The sequence below is a fragment of the Scyliorhinus canicula genome, chromosome 19, assembly GCF_902713615.1.
Source record: "Scyliorhinus canicula chromosome 19, sScyCan1.1, whole genome shotgun sequence".
NCBI lineage: Eukaryota > Metazoa > Chordata > Chondrichthyes > Carcharhiniformes > Scyliorhinidae > Scyliorhinus > Scyliorhinus canicula.
The window spans coordinates 71,144,116-71,161,752 of NC_052164.1; the positions used below are offsets into that span (position 1 = coordinate 71,144,116).

The following is a 17,637-nucleotide window of genomic DNA, read 5'->3' on the forward strand; positions in this document are numbered from 1 at the left end:
GATGGGTCTGTCTTTACACTTCAAAATGTAATTGTGTGAGATGATTTGAGATATCTTAATTGCGATAAGGGGCTTTGTAAGTGCAAATATATTTCTTTTCATTTATTCGTGTTCTTTGTACAGCCAAATATAAAGAAGTGTGTGTTATCTCGCAACTTGTCACACCCTCCTCCACAGGTGCGCTTAGTTATTCAAGTGTTCTGCCAGCGCATTGTAGTTCACTTTGAATTTAAACGACTGTGCTAATTCGTACCCAGCACCCATTGAATATGTAGGCAAGGCACTGTGTTCTTGTCATCCATTAGAAGTAGTATCAGTAGTCTGTACAACAGAACAATGGGACAATCTTGATTCCTATTTAAAGGGGAAAATTGTGTCTTGGTACAGTAAAACAGGGCTGTTAAAGGGCTTTAACATTCTTAATAACATACTAATAGCACCATTTTCTTTGTCAATTGCTAATTATAGAATTAACAGTGTAGAAGGAGGCCCTTCGGCCCATATAGTCTGCACCATTCCTTACATAGAGCACCCTACTCAAGCCCACATATCTACCCTATCCCCATAACCCAGCAACCCCTATTTAACTTTTTGGACACTGAGGGCAATGGACACTAAGGGCAATTTAGCATGACCAATCCACCTAACCCGCACATCTTTGGACTGTGGGAGGAAACCGGAGCACCCGGAGGAAACCTACGCAGACACGGGGAGATCATATAAACACCACACAGACAGTGACCCAAGGCCTAATTGAACCTCCTGCTGATATGAATCAGTACTCCTCCACATTGAGCTCCACTTGGAGATAGCACTGAGGGTGGCAAGGGTGCGGAATGTACTCTGGGTCGGGGACTTCAATGTCCATCACACCACGAGTGGCTCAGTAGTACCACCAAAGACTGAACTGGCTCGGTCTTAAAGACATGGCTGCTAGGCTGGAATTATGGCAGATGGTAAGGGAATCAACAATGGAGAAAAACATATTTGATCTCATCCTCATCAACTTGCATGCCGCAACTTGTGTCCATGACCGTATCGGTAGGAGTAACCACTGCACAGTCCTTGTAGAGTTTAAGTCCCACCTTTACATTGAGGATACCCTCTATCATGTTGTGTGGTATTACCCCCATGCTAAATGAGATAGACTTTGAACAGATCTAGCAACTCGAGACTAGGTACCCTTGAGGCGCTGTGGGCCATCAGTAGCAGCAGACTTGTACTCAACCATCGCCTGGCATATCCCCACTGTACCATTACCACCAAGACAGGAGATCAATCTGAGTTCAATGAAGAGTGTAATGGGGAATGCCAGAAGAAACACCAGGCATACCGAAAAATTAGGTGTCAACCTGGTGAAGCTATAACACCCACGCGGACGGGGGGGGGGGGGGGGGGGGGGGGGGTGTTGTCAGTGGGAATAGAGAATCCCAATGACAGGAGAATTCCGGCTCAGATTTAGCATTTCTGTGCTAGCCACCGTATTATGTGGAAATCTATCATTTTGTATAGAATCGAGTAACCCATAACGATGCTAGTATTTTATTCTTAACTTGCTCGTATGTTTCAGGTGGCTCTTCTCTCTTCAAAGCTCAAATGCCAGCAAAGTAAATTGCCAGTCAGACTCCAACATTGTAGGTCTGAAACTAATTAATGCTCTGAGTAGGAGTCTAGCAGTTTATTCCTGCTGCTGCTGAGCCCACTTGATTGTGGCTTAGTGGTTTGCGACTGCAGTGACAGACCTTTATTCCTTCATCTGATTCCTCCTTAATTGTAAGCATCTTGAGTTTTACTTCAGACATTTCTTTTCTTCTCTTCCATTATTGTAGATTCCAACAAAGGCTCTCTATTTCTGAGGAACCTGACGATGGAGTATTCAGGAACCTACAGATGTGTGGCATCCAACGTCCTAGGGGAACGGTCGTGTCAGCTGGTTCTCACAGTCACAGGCAAGGATAGATTTCTTCTGTGGAGTTTAGCCTTGTAGTACTTTCAGAAAAAATAGCCCTAAATATAGTTTGGAGCAAATGGCACTGCAAACAGATGGCATTGAGCTATCTTTCAGTTTGCAATATAACCGTCATTTCTTTTTGCTCTTTTTTGAGAAACAAGACTTCACAGCCCTGTGGCATCTTGTGAATGGTGTGGGTGGAATTCTGCAGGGAATTAGCAAATTGAGGGAAAAAGAACTTTGACAATTAAAGCGTAGACATGATAATATGGTATCAATTCACCCGATATAGCAAATTTGTAAACATGGTCTTGTATTCAAAAATTATTTTTTGCACGATTTTCACTAAAAGAGGAACTCTGCCAAAACTGATTTAATGATGTCACAACAGCCAATGAACTTGAGGAGTTCTTATCCCTATTATTAGTTCAGTTAGAACGCAACACCATTTGAGATTGTCTGCATGGTTACAACCAATTTGCGAAAGGATTACAGGGTACCTATTGGATTCGATTCTAGTGCACCTGCAACTGACTAGAGTCTAACACCTAACGTCATGCCACTGTGAAGCATAAGCATATTAAGTTGTATCAGATTTTGAACAGCTGGTGCAGAGAATTAAAAAAACGTGATTTCACTTCTGGGACTTGAATCTAATTTAGTTCAGTGTAATAAAAGTGAAAGGCAGTCCACTTTCTAATGGCTAATTATGTGCACTTAGTCCATGCTGTCCAAATCTAATCATTAGTGGATGACAGCGAACAGTGAGCAACATTGCCTGTAATTGATGACTTCATGGCCAACCTCACTCAGAATGTGGCAGTGGGAGAAATAGAAATGTCATGTTTAACCAGTAGAGAATGCTTCATGAGGCTAGATAAAGATATCATGTTGGCAGAATCTAAAGGGGAATCTGCATGACATAACATTTGTATTGAGTCTGATCTTCAATGTTGCAATTTCCATTAGTTTGGTGAACTCAGAATCCATGTGAGTTCCTTGTGAGTTCACTGTTGTTAGAGGGAATGTTTTACAAAGAATAATCTTACCCTCGGAGGAATTCTCACAGTTTCAGCCGTTTTGATGCTGCTGTTGAATGATGGTGGTCCACCTGGAGGGCATGGTGGCGCAGAGTTTAGCACTACTTAAAAAAAATAAATTTAGAGTACCCAATTCATTTTTTCCAATTAAGCGGCAATTTAGCATTGCCAATCTACCTACGCTGCACAACTTTGGGTTGTGGGGGGTGAAACTCATGCAAACACAGGGAGAATGTGCAAACTCCACATGGAGAGTGACCCAGAGCCGGGATCGAACCTGGGACCTCGGCGTCGTGAGGCAGCAGTACTAACCACTGCATCACCGTGCTGCCCTGTGTTTAGCACTACTGCCTCACAGCGCCAGGCACCAGAGTTAAATACCGGCCCCAGGTTACTGTCTGTTTGGAGTTTGCACTTTCTCCCCATGTCTATGTGGGTTTCCTCTGGAGCTCCGGTTTTCTCCCACAGTCCAAAGATGTGCAGGTTGGATGGATTGCCCATCCTAAATTGCCCCTTAGTGTCCAAAAGGTCAGGTGGAGTTACTGGATTATGGGAATAGGGTGGGGGTCTGACCCTAGGGAGGATGCTCTTTCAGAAGGTCGGATGCAGATTCAATGGGCGGAATGGCCTTCTTCTGCACTGTAGGGGTTCTATGACGGACACCGCATGGTATTGGAATGAGTGAGACTTTGGTCAATGCTAACACAAGGGACAGGATTCTCCGAACCCCCGCCGGGTCGGAGAATCCCCAGGGGGCGGCGCGAATCCCGCTCCGCCACCGGCTGCCATATTCTCCGGCGCCATTTTTTGAGTGGGGGCGGCCCCGATGGGCCGAGCGGCCGTCCGTCTTTGGCCAGTCCCACTGGCGTGGGTTACGCATGGTCCAACATGGCGGGACCTGGCTGGTGAGTTGTCGGGAGTGGTCCTTGGAGGGGGGGGGCGTGGGGGGATCTGACCCCGGGGGGGGGGGGGGGGGGTGACCCCCACAGTGGCCCCCATGGTGGCCTGGCCTGGCCCGCGATCGGGGCCCACCGATCTGAGGGCGGGCATATTCGGTGGGGGCACTTCTTCCTTCCGCGCTGTCCCCTGCAGGGCTTGGCCATGACCGGCACGGAAAAGAGAACCCCCCTCGCATGCGCGGCACCACGCCCTCGGTTCTGCGCATGCTCGAGATCACGCCGGCACTTCGGCGCATGCGCGAACTCGTGCCGTCCCTTTGGCGCCGGCTGGAGTGGCACCAACCACTCCGGCGTCCACCTAGCCCCCCGAAAGTGCAGAGAATTCCGCACTTTCAGGGATTGTTGATGTCGGAGTGGTTGGCGCCGGTTCTCCCGCCGGCGTGGGGACTTAGTACCCAGAAGGGACAATTCTGCTGAAAGTCATCAACCTGAAATGTTAACTCTCCCTCAGGCTGCCTAGATTATGGGGTCCAGTATTTCCTACTTTTCTTCCTGATTTCCAGCATCCACACTATTTCACTTTTATTGGGAGATTCCAGGTCCATTTTCCAATCCCCACTGAGCTGATGAATTATTGCGTTGCAATCCGGAGAAAGGGAGGGCACCACAAATTGGCTTCAGAACTCTGATTTTATAAAGGGAGAGTCAGCTAGTGTTTCCTGAGTTCTGAGTTCACATGCAAATCATGGCCACTATCGGAGCAAGGGGTTAACGACAACAGGAGAGGAATTTTGTGGAGAAAATCAATTGAGACAAAATAGCCCTCGTTCATATCCTTCCACAGAGGTTACTTAAATTTTCGACAAAGCTTTTACTATATTAGGAGGAGACAGTGATGTTGTGATAAAGGCTAATAAAGACCCAGGACCAGGCTAATGTTTTGAAGACAGAAGTTCAAATCTTTCTACAGTTGATGGTATTTAAATTCAATGAATAAATCTGAAATACAATGCTAGCTCAGTAATGGTGACCGTGCCTACTACCACTGTCGTCAAAACCCATGTAATTCACTGAGGCCATTTAAGAACCATAAAGAAAGAATACAGCACAGAAACAGGCTCTTCGGCCCTCCAAAACCTGTACCGGTCATGATACCACCCTTCGCCATAGTCCTCAGCACTTCCTAGTGCCGTATCCCTCTATACCTATGCTAGCCATGTATTTGTTGAGATGTATTTTGAAAGCCGTTAATGTAACTCCTTCCACAACCTTCCCAGACAACACATTCCAGGCACTCACCACCTTCTGTGTAAAAAAACCTGCCTCGCACAACTCCTCTAAACTGTGCGCCACAGACCTTAAACCTATGCCCCCTGGTGACTGACGTTGCCACCCTGCGAAAGAGTAGCTGCTCATCCACTCTATCCATGCCCCTCATAATCTTGAAGACCCCAATCAGGTCACCCCTCAACCTCCGTCATTCTCATGAAAACAGCCCGAATCAATTCAGCCCCTCCATAGCTAACACTCTCCAGACCAGGCAACATCCTGGTAAACCTCCTCTGCTCCCTCTCCAAAGCCTCCACATCCTTCTGGTAGAGTGGCGACCAGAATTGTGCACAATATTCCAAGTGCAGCCTTACCAAGGTTCTATACAACTGTAGCATGACTTGCCAGATCTTATTCACAATGCCCCGTCCAATGAAGGCAAACATTCCGTCTGCTTTCTTGACTACTGTGCCCACTTCTGTTGCCACTTTCAAAAATCTGTGGACCTGTATGCCCAGATCTCTCTGACTTTCTATATTCCTAAGAGTTTCAGGAAAGGAAATTTGCCATCCTTACCTGGTCTGGCTGACATGTGACTCCAGTCCCACAATAACGTGATTGACTCTTAACTGCCCTCTGAAATGAACTGGCAAGTCATTGAGTTTCAAGGGAAAATAATCATATAATTCTTACAGTGCAGAAGGAGGCCATTCGGCCCATCGAGTCTCCACGAATCCTCTGATAAAACACCCGCCTTTGATCCACTCCTCCGCGCTATCCCTGTAACCTGACCTGTACACCCCTGGACACTAAGGGGCAATTTAGCATGGCCAATCCACCTACCCTGCACATCTTTGGACTGTGGGAGGAAACCCACGCAATACGTGGAGAACCTGCAAACTCCGCACAGACAGTCAGCCAAGACCGAAATTGAACCCTTGTCCCTGGTGCTGTGTGGCAGCAGTGTGAACCACTGTGCCATCGTGCCACCCCAAAGAGGGATGGACAACAAATGCTGGCCCTGCCAATGGTGCCCATATCTTATGAAAGAATTTTAAAAACTCTGTATATACTTCAATCCAAGTATCGGAGCAACACCCAAAGTTGTCCTCTAAACTATAGGATTTCATTGGCTGAAATGTGCTTTGAGACATCTGTTGGTAGTGAGGAATCCTATATAACTGAACATGTTATTTTCTTTATTTAAGGAACATGGAAAATTATGGATCATAAAATTGATTGTGATTTTCAGCTATTGTTTCCTTTACTTGTAATGAAGCTTTGCTTTCATTACTCTCTTCCAAACAACTCTTCATCTTTGACAATATAAAGTTTTCTCTTTTCGTGATATAGCAAGGAGATACAGGTGCATTGACATTAAAATGGTCAGGCATTCTCAACCACAATTCTAAATTAGTTTAATATCAATTTCCAAAAAAATAAATTTAGAGTACCCAATTATTTTTTCCAATTAAGGGGCAATTTAGTGTGGCCAATCCACTGCACATCTTTGGGTTGTGGGGGTGACACCCACGGAAACACGGGGAGAATGTGCAAACTCCACACAGACAGTGACCCAGGGCCGGGATCGAACCTGGGACCTTGGTGTCGTAGGCAGCAGTGCTAACCACTGTGCCACCGTACCGCCCCATAATGAGGAGCACAGATAAGGTAGATAGTCAACATCTTTTACCAAAGTTGGAGGAGTTTACAACTAGAGGACATAGGTTTAAGGTGAGAGGGGAGAGATACAAAAGAGACCAGAGAGGAAATTCTTTCACACAGAGGGTGGTGAGCATCTGGAACAGGCTGCCAGAGGCAGTGGTAGAGATGGGTACAATTTTTTCCTTTAAAAAACAGTTAGACAGTTACATGGGCAGAGTGGGTATAGAGGGATATGGGCTTAATGCAGGCAAGTGGGACTAGCTTAGTGATAGAAACTGGGACAAGCTGGGCCGAAGGGCCCGTTTCCATGCTGTAAACATCTATGACTCTATTTTTCAACATTAAAGGCTAAAATTCTGATCCTGTTTGTTCATGTTAGAGGGAAGCCATTTGGTAGATATGCATTGCTCATCAATAATGCAGAAAAAGTTAACCTACGATATTATTTTCAATTAAACAGCAGGAGTAGGATGATGTGACACTGGTTCAAACTGGTAAAAACAAATTTTCGGATGGATATCAAGTGATTCTTTCCTGTGCAGAGAGTTATCAATGTTTGGAATGGATAAACAGTGAAAGTATAGAGGTGGAACAATTGAAGAAACATTGACGTGCATGACTGAAGAGTAGAGTTGTTCAGAGCTGGAGTATTTAATATGGACTGAATGGTCTGCCTGACCTGGAAGTAGCTTTGATCGACTTGATTGCGACTACTGAAAATGAATTGCTTTTACATCTGCAAGAGAGGTGTGACATCCATCTTATCAGCCTGATTTGGATCTGAGCTAGATAGTGTTTTGCTGAATTGTATGATTTGTTCCTGCGAGCATCAATTAATTTTGATCTTTCTTCCTCGTTTACAGTGAAAAATGAGGCTGGAGTAATTGTTGGAGCAGTGGTTGGTACCCTCGTGGGTCTGCTTCTGATTGCCGTTGTTGCATACTACTTACTTCGTCAGAAAAGGAAGAACCCCAAAGTTCCTGTTATTGGACATGAATTGAGGTTTGGATATTTCTAGTCAGCCTCAATACTCCTGGGCTAGGGAATAGAAAATCAGGTCACTTTTGGGACTCCATGCATTGGGCCATAAGTTGCTGGAGCCTTGAGTCGCAGCACGCTTCACGAGGTGGATACTTTCCCTCTCCTTCAGCTCAATTTTATTTTCCACTGACGAGTGTCGGAAGTGTGAGCTGATAACAAAGGCAAAGTCATCTGGGCATCTTGGAGAATGAAGTGATGAGCAGTCTGTTTCCTTAACCACGGAGATTTAAGGATAAAGAAACAGAATGAACGGCACAAACTAGACACAGAAAGAGAAATAAATTAAATAACATAATTCCAAAGACCCTCTGAGTGAAGAAATTGTTCCTACCTCTGTCTTAAATGGGAGATCCCCTATTTTAAAACTGTGGACCCTAGCTGTAGATTCCCTGATGAGGGAAACATCCTTTCAGCACCTAAGCTGTCAAGCACCTCTCAGATCTTGCATTTCAATGTAATCACCTCTCATTCTTCTAAACTGCAATGAGTATACAACATTTCCCCATAAGACAACCTCGTTATCCGAGGAATCAGTCCAGTGAAAATTCTCTGAATTGGATCCAATGGAACTAAGTGTCTCCTTAAGTAAGGCGACCAAAACTATACATACTTCTCTGGGTGCTGCCTCACCAATGCCCGCAAAGTTGCAGCACGTCTTACCTACTTTTATGCTCCATCCCTCTTGCAGTAAAGGCCAGTGTACCACTTGCTTTCTGAATTACTTGTTGTACCTGCATGCTAGCGTTTGGTGTTTCACGTACAAGGACACCCAGATCCCTCAGCATTTTCTTTTCATTTAAATTATTTTCTGTTTTTCTATTCTTCTCGCCAAAGGTTATCATGTTCAGGGGATTTGTCAGTCTTTAGTTCTCCCAGAACTTGGGAAAAGTAATTTTCTTTTCACAAATCCATGGGGAATCTACCTGGGAGTATTGTGGTTTTCTAAATGTAAGGCTAAAAGTAAGGAGGATGATCAAAGACTTTAAGAGTTGGACATAAATACGTGGTGAAATGGCATATCAATTTTAATTCAGAGAAATATGAAATGGTTCATTTTGTTAGAAAGATTGAGGAGAGGCAATATGACCTAAATTACACAATTTAAAGTGGTGGAACAGGAACACAGAGACCTGCGGGTATGCACATAAATCTTTGAAAGTGGCAGGAAAAGCTGATGAGGATGTTAATAAAAAACAAAACACATGGACCAGGATTCTCTGCTCCCCGCGGCTAAGATTGGGAGCATGTTGGCCCCAAAACAGGATATGCGCTGGGTGGCAGACCCATCACAAATCTCCAGTCCTGCCCTGCCAGCCAAACAGGCTTTCTGCACAGAGTGGAACCCCTCGGGATCCAACTCACATGGCCAGGCTGTCACTGTCAGGGTGTCAAAGGGCAGTGTACTGTTGGGAATGCCAAGAGGCAATGCTAAGGGGGCAGCTGAGGGGGTGGTTGGGGGTGGGGGGTCGGGTCACCCTCATGCGTGCATGGTGTGGGGAGGGTGACCCGTTATTTCCGTGGTGAGGGGGAGGGTGCCCCTCTTTGCTGAGGGGTCGGGGGTGCTCCCCTTGTCAACGGGGGTCACCATTTCCATTGTAAAGGGGGAGGGGGCCTGTCTGCTGGGATCGGTAAATGCAGGTTGGCCGGCATGTTAGCCGCTATGCATAATTCAGCATGCTAAAAGTGAGGGAATCCCATCTTGTCGTTTCTCCTAGTGCCAGCGGGGTTCACGCCGTACGTAGTCTCAAAACCAGAGATTTTGCAGCCATTGGATCCATGGCTCCATAAATAGAGGTCTGGAGTACAAAAGCAAATTAAACCTTTGAAAATACCAGTTAAATCTCAGTTGGACTGTTGAATTCAAATATAGGCGTTATATTTTTGAAATGAACTCGAGGCTTTAGAGAAGGGTGGGAGAATATATAATATAGAGGGCACAGCGATTAACACTGCTGCCTCACAGTACCAGCGGCCTGGGTTCAATTCCAGCCTTGAGTGATTGTCTATGTGGAGTTGCACTTTCTCCCTGTGTCTGTGTGGGTTTCATCCAGTGATCCGGTTTCCTCCCACAGTCCAAAGATGTGCAGGTTAGGTGGATTGACCATGCTAAATTTAGTGTCCAGGAATGTGCAGGTTAGGTGGGGTTACAAGGTTACACGGATAGGTAGGGTGAGTGGGCCTCGATAGGGCACTCTTTCAGAGGGTCGGCGCAGACTTGATGGGCCGAATGACCTCCTTCTGCACTATAGCAAATCTATGGTTCACTGGTTCTATGGAGAAGTTCACTGGAATGATTCACAGGAAGAGGGACTTCAGCTGCATGGAGAGACTGGAGAAGCTAGAGCTGGTAACAGAAGAGAAGGTTAAGAGGACATTTGATAAATGTGTTTAAAAATCTTGAATGGAGTAAATGAAGAGCAACTGTCTATGGACTGGAGCTCAGAGTATGCAGTCGTAAGATAATAGATGAAAAAACTGAGGCGAATTGAGCTGCTTTTATGCAGTGATTTGGAATGAAATGCCGGAACACATGATGAAAGCAGATTCAGCAGTACCAGGGAATTGGATATGAACGTGAAGGGAGAACATTTACAGGCCATGGAGGAATGGAACTAGTTTTCTTCAAAAACTTCATTCATGGGTGTGGGCATCACTGGCTGGGCCAGCATTTGTTGCCCATCTCCAAACTGCCCTACAGCTGAGTGGCTTGATAGGCCATTTCAGAAGGCAGTTAAAAGTCAACATCATTTCTGTTGGTCTGGAGTCACATGTAGGCCAGACCAGGTAAGGATGGCAGATTTCCTTCCCCTGAACAACATTAGTGAGTACATGGGTTTTTACCAAATGATTTCATGGTCATCATTCGATGTTATAATTCCAGATTTAAAAAAATTGAAATCAAATAACACAATCATCTGCTGTGGGGGATTAGAACGCAGGTCCCTAGATTATTGCTCTGCGTCACTTGTCCAGTGACAATACCACTACACCATCACCTCATCAAAATTGGATAGTTCTTTTAAAGATGGGGCATAGCTGTGATGGGCCAAACGACCATAGGTGCTGTATCATTTTAAGATTCTAAGTATTATTAAGATTCTAATTAGGGGAAGATGGTGGCAAAGTCACTGAGCTAGGCCAATCCCCTGGGAACATGGGTTTGAATCCCGTTATGGCAGGTGTGGAATTTAAATTCAATTAATAAAATCTGGAGTATAAAGCCAGTTTCATGGCCATGAAACTATTGATTGTTCTAAAAATACATCTGGTTCACTAATGCCCTTTCAGGAAGGAAATTTGCCGTCCTTTCATGGTCTGACCTTCATGTGACCCCAGGCCCACAGCAAAGTGGGTGACTCTTAACTGCCCTTTAAAATGGCCCAACAAACCAGTCAGTTCAAAGGCAATTAGGGATGGGCAACAAATGGTGGCCTTGCCAATGATGCCCACATCCTATGAAAGAATAAGGAAAAATAATAATCACAGCCTTAGTTACTTTTTGCTGGCGGTTAGTTCCTCAGGATAGCGGAACTTTCTACTATTTCTATCGAAACCTTTAATCTTAAACTTCCTCTGGTTTATGATTCATGTCATGAGAATGTTGCTTTAAGAAATGGTTAGCTGCTCTTGTTACTGCAGTGATGTCAGAGTGTGGATGGAGCTGAGCTCTGGTTTTGCTTTTTAGTTTCACTTTGAGAAAAAGCTTGGGTGTGTCTGGGTTTTCCAGTCAGCTGCAGCTGAAGTTAAACAAAGAGCTGTCCTGTTGATCTCTGCCATCCAAAGACTATCTCTGGATCATTTGGTGAATTCAGAATTATAAGTGTTCTCAATAGTGAATGTGAACCTAATGTGCTCCTGTTTAAAGGTTTGTTCAGTCTTTTGGATGTTAAAAGGACAGCTTAAAGCATTACTTAGTGTTGTATTCTTTGGGGTTATCTTTGAATTAATGGTTGCGAAGACAGTTTGTTCTGAAAAGGTTAACTTGAGTTCATAGAATAAACATTGTTTTGTTTTTAAAAATACTGGTCCATTTCTGCTGTACCATACCTGTAGAACATAAGAACATAAGAACATAAGAACTAGGAGCAGGAGTAGGCCATCTGGCCCCTCGAGCCTGCTCCGCCATTCAATGAGATCATGGCTGATCTTTTGTGGACTCAGCTCCACTTTCCGGCCCGAACACCATAACCCTTAATCCCTTTATTCTTCAAAAAACTATCTATCTTTACCTTAAAAACATGTAAAAACTGTAAAGTTTACATGTTACATGTTAAAGTTAAACATAAAGTTAAACATGTAAACTGTAAAGTGAGCCGTGTGCTCCCCATACCACAATCTATTAAAAGTTGTGGGTCAGGTGAACTCCATGATACACTTTGGGATTCTCTAAACCCTGACCCATAACATTCACATTCTGAAGCCAGGTTGTCTGCTCCTAGTTAACCCATCTGTTTCCAAAATGTTTTCATCTACATCAAGATCTTAATAAATATGTTACCTGAAATAATGAACGTGCAGGAAAGATGGTGAAAGCTGAACTTTATTCCTGAGGTTAATTGATGTCAAGAAACATTTGAATTTTGCTTCTGTAAACTCCTTAACGTCCATGATGCATGATCAATCACTACTGAAGCAAGATTGTAGTCCAATTGAAGGCTTTAATGAACAAGTAGTTACCCCAGCAGCTCCGGTACAGAATGACTGCTGTGGGTGAAACACAGACTCTTATGCTCCTCCTGCTGGGCGGAACCAGCAGGCAGGTTCTACCACTCATACTACAGTATAAGGTACATCTCACCTAGGTATCGCGATACCCCTAATATAGCCTACCACAGTCCATTTTATTACCGACACCAAGTCCAATACAATACAATACAATAAAATACAATGTTGCAATGTGCAATTTAACTATTTGGTATGTACAACTTTTTAATGGTTTAATATATTGTTTGCAGAGAGGATGCAGTGGCTCCTGGTAAAGAAGCGAACTCTCATCTACTGACATCATCTGTACACAGTCAAGAAACCAACACAAACAGCATGAATTCAAAATATAATATTGTTGTCTGAACCCCACTCAGATCTCAAGCATTACAGTGCACAAAATTCAGGACCGAAGAGGTTGAAGTTTTGTCAAAAAAATTCTTATTGTACTTTATATTTGTTTGGCTGTGTACTACCAAAGCAGTTTTCTGCAAGTTGTTACCATTATTACCAAACTGAGTTTTTTTTTCTCCAAGCTGAGTTTTACTGGCTGTGAATCCGACGGATGATCAGATACTTCATTTGGAGATCCATGAAACTGGGAGAGGAATGAAATTAAAAACAGACTATTAACCTTAGGAACTGAATTCTCTTCAGTGGATGGGCATCTTCAATTCAGTTCTCGGTTGGTTTGCAAATCGGAGCAATTTGCAGGAACAGACTTTGATAGCGTGAGGCAAACTCGGTGATAGTCAATCTTTTCTTGTGTCTTACTAACTTGTTTTTGTTTCTATGCAGCTTTATCATCATTCCCTTTAAATGCTGGAATAAAAAGGGACTTTGGACATGCTCTGGGCTGAGGGGAGCAATCTAGAATTTCAGTAGACCTCATTTAAATGCAAACAAAAGTGCTATCAACTATGCTTTAGTTAGTAGTGAGGAATGTATAGAAAAATCTGCTGTCCAGATCAAAAATATTGTCTGAAAATCTCCGGCTGTTGGGATTCACTGTTCCTGCTGGTAGCTCATCGCCACTCTTGAGTTTCCCGGCGGTGTGTGGTGACTTCAATGAGAAATCCCATTGACAAGCGGCAGGAGCAGTGAATTGCTGTACCACAGAACAGCGTGCTGCAAAGAAACATGGTGCAGAGAGACTGGAGAATCCAGCCTCTTGTCATGATTAAAGCGTATTATTTGCAAGATCCAAACTTTTCTTCCTTCCTTTCTCACCTTTTGGCCTTACCTGGCTATCCTTCTCTGATAAAGTAGGAAGGTGACCTGCCTCCAGGCCTCTGATAATGCTGTTGTCAACTGATAATGAGGATGTGTTACGATACCCTGGGATACTGCGCAGTCAATTGCAGCCCACTTGACCCGGAGTCACAACACAAGTGAATTAACCAATAATTCTGAGAAAAATACCAAAAGTCTTTGGCCTTGCGCAATAATTACACTCGCCAGGTTTGTAAGATTAAACACAATTATTGTTTATTTATAATAAGAATTACAATGAATTGTGCAGCAAATACAACTGGTTAACTATTAACTAATTCCTAACTCCCCACTTTAACTTACCCCCACCCGTTACACAGACACAAGACAGACAAACACAGGGGTGGAAAGGGGTAAAAATAATAATAAGCGAAAGGGAAAAGAGTCTTTGTTTCAAATGATGGTTTTTAAGCACACCTTTCTTCACAGCAAGCTTACAGGTTAAGGTTTTTGTTTGCAGCCTGCAATGGTCTTCTCTGTAGATTCATTCATTCAGCTTCTTTGTAGTTTAGAAATACAGCACTCGCAGGCTTTCTGAAGAGAGATGGCACTCAGAATTGCTGGCGGAATATAGCACTCAACAGGTTTTCTGGAGAGAGCGATAGTCGGTTCTCCCTCTGCACTGCTGGAATCAAAACTGAAACTCCTTAGGACTCTAAACAGCATCCCACTGGACAGGGTCCAATCACCAACTGCTAACAGACAGAGTGCTGCCTTTTGGGCCAATTCATTAGCCACCAGTGAATCAATCAAACCGAGTCCTAACCCATCACTCTCACTGGTGCCGGCAAGTCTGTGGTCTCCTGTTCAATTCAGCACAGGCTAGCAAAGTGACCTGTCCTGTAACTTCTGGATCATTCTGCTTGAATTAAAGATACAGGCTGCTTGCCTTAAAGAGATATGTCTATTAATCATCCCTGGATCAAAACAAGAATGACAAAATAAAAGGGGAAATAAGAGGAATATAAACAGGAAGGACCCTTACAATATTCCGAAGAATGGCTGGTTCTGATTGAACCTACCTGACTTTTGCTTGTCTCAACAACATGGATGATAATGGGATTTGAGTAATGTTAGTAATTGAATCACCAGCCAATGAATGGCTACACCTTTGTTTCCAATTTACCTATTGTAATGGAAACAAAAACCTCAACCGCACCCAGTCTCACCAAAGGAGGTATTTGGACAAGTATCAATGAAGGAAACCTAAGTTTGGAGGATAGAAACTCTTTATCACCTTCAGACACTGTTCTTGTAGCAGCTAGTATAACTTGGTTTTGTTTTGAAAGATGTGCTGCAGCTCCTAAGCAATACATATTGTTATTGCGGAAACATTTTTCCCACGATTCATGTCAGTAGCATTGAGCCCTTGTGGAAAAGTCTTAATGACCACATTTACTTCTGGGTTGCATGAGATCCATGTTTGACCTATTTGTCCCGGCTTCCCATTCATTATTCCTCCCTTCTGCGCTCCAACTGCATAGCCTGGCCAACATTTCAGGTCCACGAACTTTCATTAAATAGTAGTTTAGTATTGTTAGCAGCTTTAGCGTTTTCTCTGATAGCGTGCCTGGATTAATTTAGCAAGTATGGTGCATAAACCAAATGCCTTTGTTATCTTTTAAATCAATTATTATTTCCATTTGATAAAAATGCATGCTTCACCATACTGAGTGTAGGATTTGAAACTGAACTCATTAAACGTATTATTGACGTTGCTTCAAGTATATTGTATGCGCTGACCTGAAGTTGAATGTGTGCTCTGTGATACTGAGGGATAATTTAGTTTTTTTGTGTCGTAATAAACTGGTTTTGTTTTTATGCAGCGTTATTGCCATTCTATTTAAACATTGTAATAAAAAGGGTCTTTGGACGTGCCCTGGGCTGGGTTGGGTGGCGGAGGACTTTCAGTAGACCATTAGCTTGCTAAAGGCCAGGAATTTCCTTGGAGCTGCTGCTGTTTGGCCACAATTAATTCCCAACTTTAATCCATTTTAGTTAAGTTACAACACAGAATGGGAGCAGCTCCAGGCCAATGGATGGATTGAACTTTCATGAACTCGGCAAAACACATTTAGTCCTTGAAATTATGATGTGCAAATTCTACTGCATGAATTCTTGCATATTCAGGATGATTGCTATCTCGCAATACAGAGATCCACTTACATGGAGTTTAAATTGAAGATAGGGATACAAAATTATAGCTACAATTCCCTGATCTGCATTCTCCATTCTCCCTGAAGGCATTTTTCGTATTTTTCATCAGACGTGACATCAGCCTTATTATATACTCCACCTGTTTCAGACCTGTCTGTCCACAGTGTCATTGATAGAAGTGGCTATTGTACACTTCTTGTGAAGGTAAAGTATTGTTTCTGCTGTGGGGCAGTACTCAATTGTTTAGTAGAGCAAATTAAGGGTCTGTCTAGCTGTCCAAAACTGACCATTCTTGGGCTGAAAATGGCCTTAACAAGCAACAGAATTGTCACCCTGTAACCTGATGTTAGGCATATCTTCCACTCTGTAATTTCCATCAAGCCAGGAGATGAAATGAAAAATGAAAATCCCTTATTGTCACGAGTAGGCTTCAATGAAGTTACTGTGAAAAGCCCCTAGTCGCCACATTCCGGCGCCTGTCCGGGGAGGCTGGTACGGGAATTGAACCGCGCTGCTGACCTGCTTGAAAAGCCAGCGATTTAGCCGAGTGAGCTAAACGAGCTCCTGATAAACTCTGGTTCAATATACTGTTTAGAAGGGCATGCTAGGAGCAGTGTCAGATATGCCTTGGAATAAGGCATGAACATATGGAAGCCACTGATGGGATTTTCCAAAGCAACTGGTGATAGACAGAGCTAAACAGTCACACAATCAATTGGTAAGAGGACATCATGGTTGCCCTGTCTTGTCCAGTCAATAATGCTGATGTAAAACCAAGCATCTAATCCAAAGAGGAGGCTCCAGAAACACCCATAATCTCAAACATGGAGTTCAGCAGGTGGTGAATAGGAAAGTATTTTCACCCAAAAGTATCAAGTGGATGATCCTCTAAGCCTCCCCCGATGACGTCATCACCATAGATACCAGCGAGCAGCCAATTTGCTTTATTCTATGTGGAGTAGCGGTTGGGTACTGTAGCCATCTCAGATGACCACCTTTAAAGGACCATGGGAATTAGTGTGTATTTGCAACCCAGATAGCTAGACGCGAACGAAAACTCGCTCGTTTGCATTCTAATGGCCCATTTCTGCAGAACAAAAGGACTGCACTCAGGTAACCGATACAGATGCAGACTAACCGGCGGCACTCCCTTTGCGGGAGCCCAAACAGCCAAGGTCAATGACCACTCAGGCCACGTCCAGCCATCAAGGCACCCACCCCTTTATTGGCCAAAATCGAAGGCAGTGATCGAAGCCTGTCGAATTATTGGGTCCAAAGCTAAGGACCGCCCCAAAGAGCGCAAAATCCCAGAGGGATAAAAAGATACACAGCCATGTGTTCGGTCTCTCTTGGCCCCGGCCTACGGCTAAAACCAAGTGTAGCATTACGACCAGAAGACAAGTTCAAGAGCAACGATCGTTACCAGACGGATGAGCCCAGCAGAAATGAAGCCACTTCTTCTACACAGCCGCGCAAGATCTGAACAAAGGCCTTGTTCATTTGCATAGAGCTGGTTGCCCTGAAGTTAAGAACATAGAAAATACAGCACAGAACAGGCCCTTCGGCCCACGATGTTGTGCCGAACTATTGTCCTAGATTAAGAACAAATCAATCTACACCCCAGCATTCTTCAGTAATC

The 17,637-nt window shown here is 43.9% G+C and overlaps 1 protein-coding gene across 1 annotated transcript in view; it reads left to right on the forward strand.

Annotated features, from left to right (window-relative positions):
• Nucleotides 1–15,662, forward strand: part of LOC119953892 (V-set and immunoglobulin domain-containing protein 2-like) — a 74,470-nt gene extending 58,808 nt beyond the window's left edge. Inside the window, exons 5-7 of the mRNA XM_038778526.1 lie at nucleotides 1,830–1,949; nucleotides 7,688–7,826; nucleotides 12,821–15,662. Of these exons, the coding sequence (XP_038634454.1) occupies nucleotides 1,830–1,949; nucleotides 7,688–7,826; nucleotides 12,821–12,935 (374 nt within the window). The 3' untranslated portion in view covers nucleotides 12,936–15,662. The remainder of the gene's footprint in view (nucleotides 1–1,829; nucleotides 1,950–7,687; nucleotides 7,827–12,820) is intronic.
• Nucleotides 15,663–17,637: the final 1,975 nt, after the last annotated feature.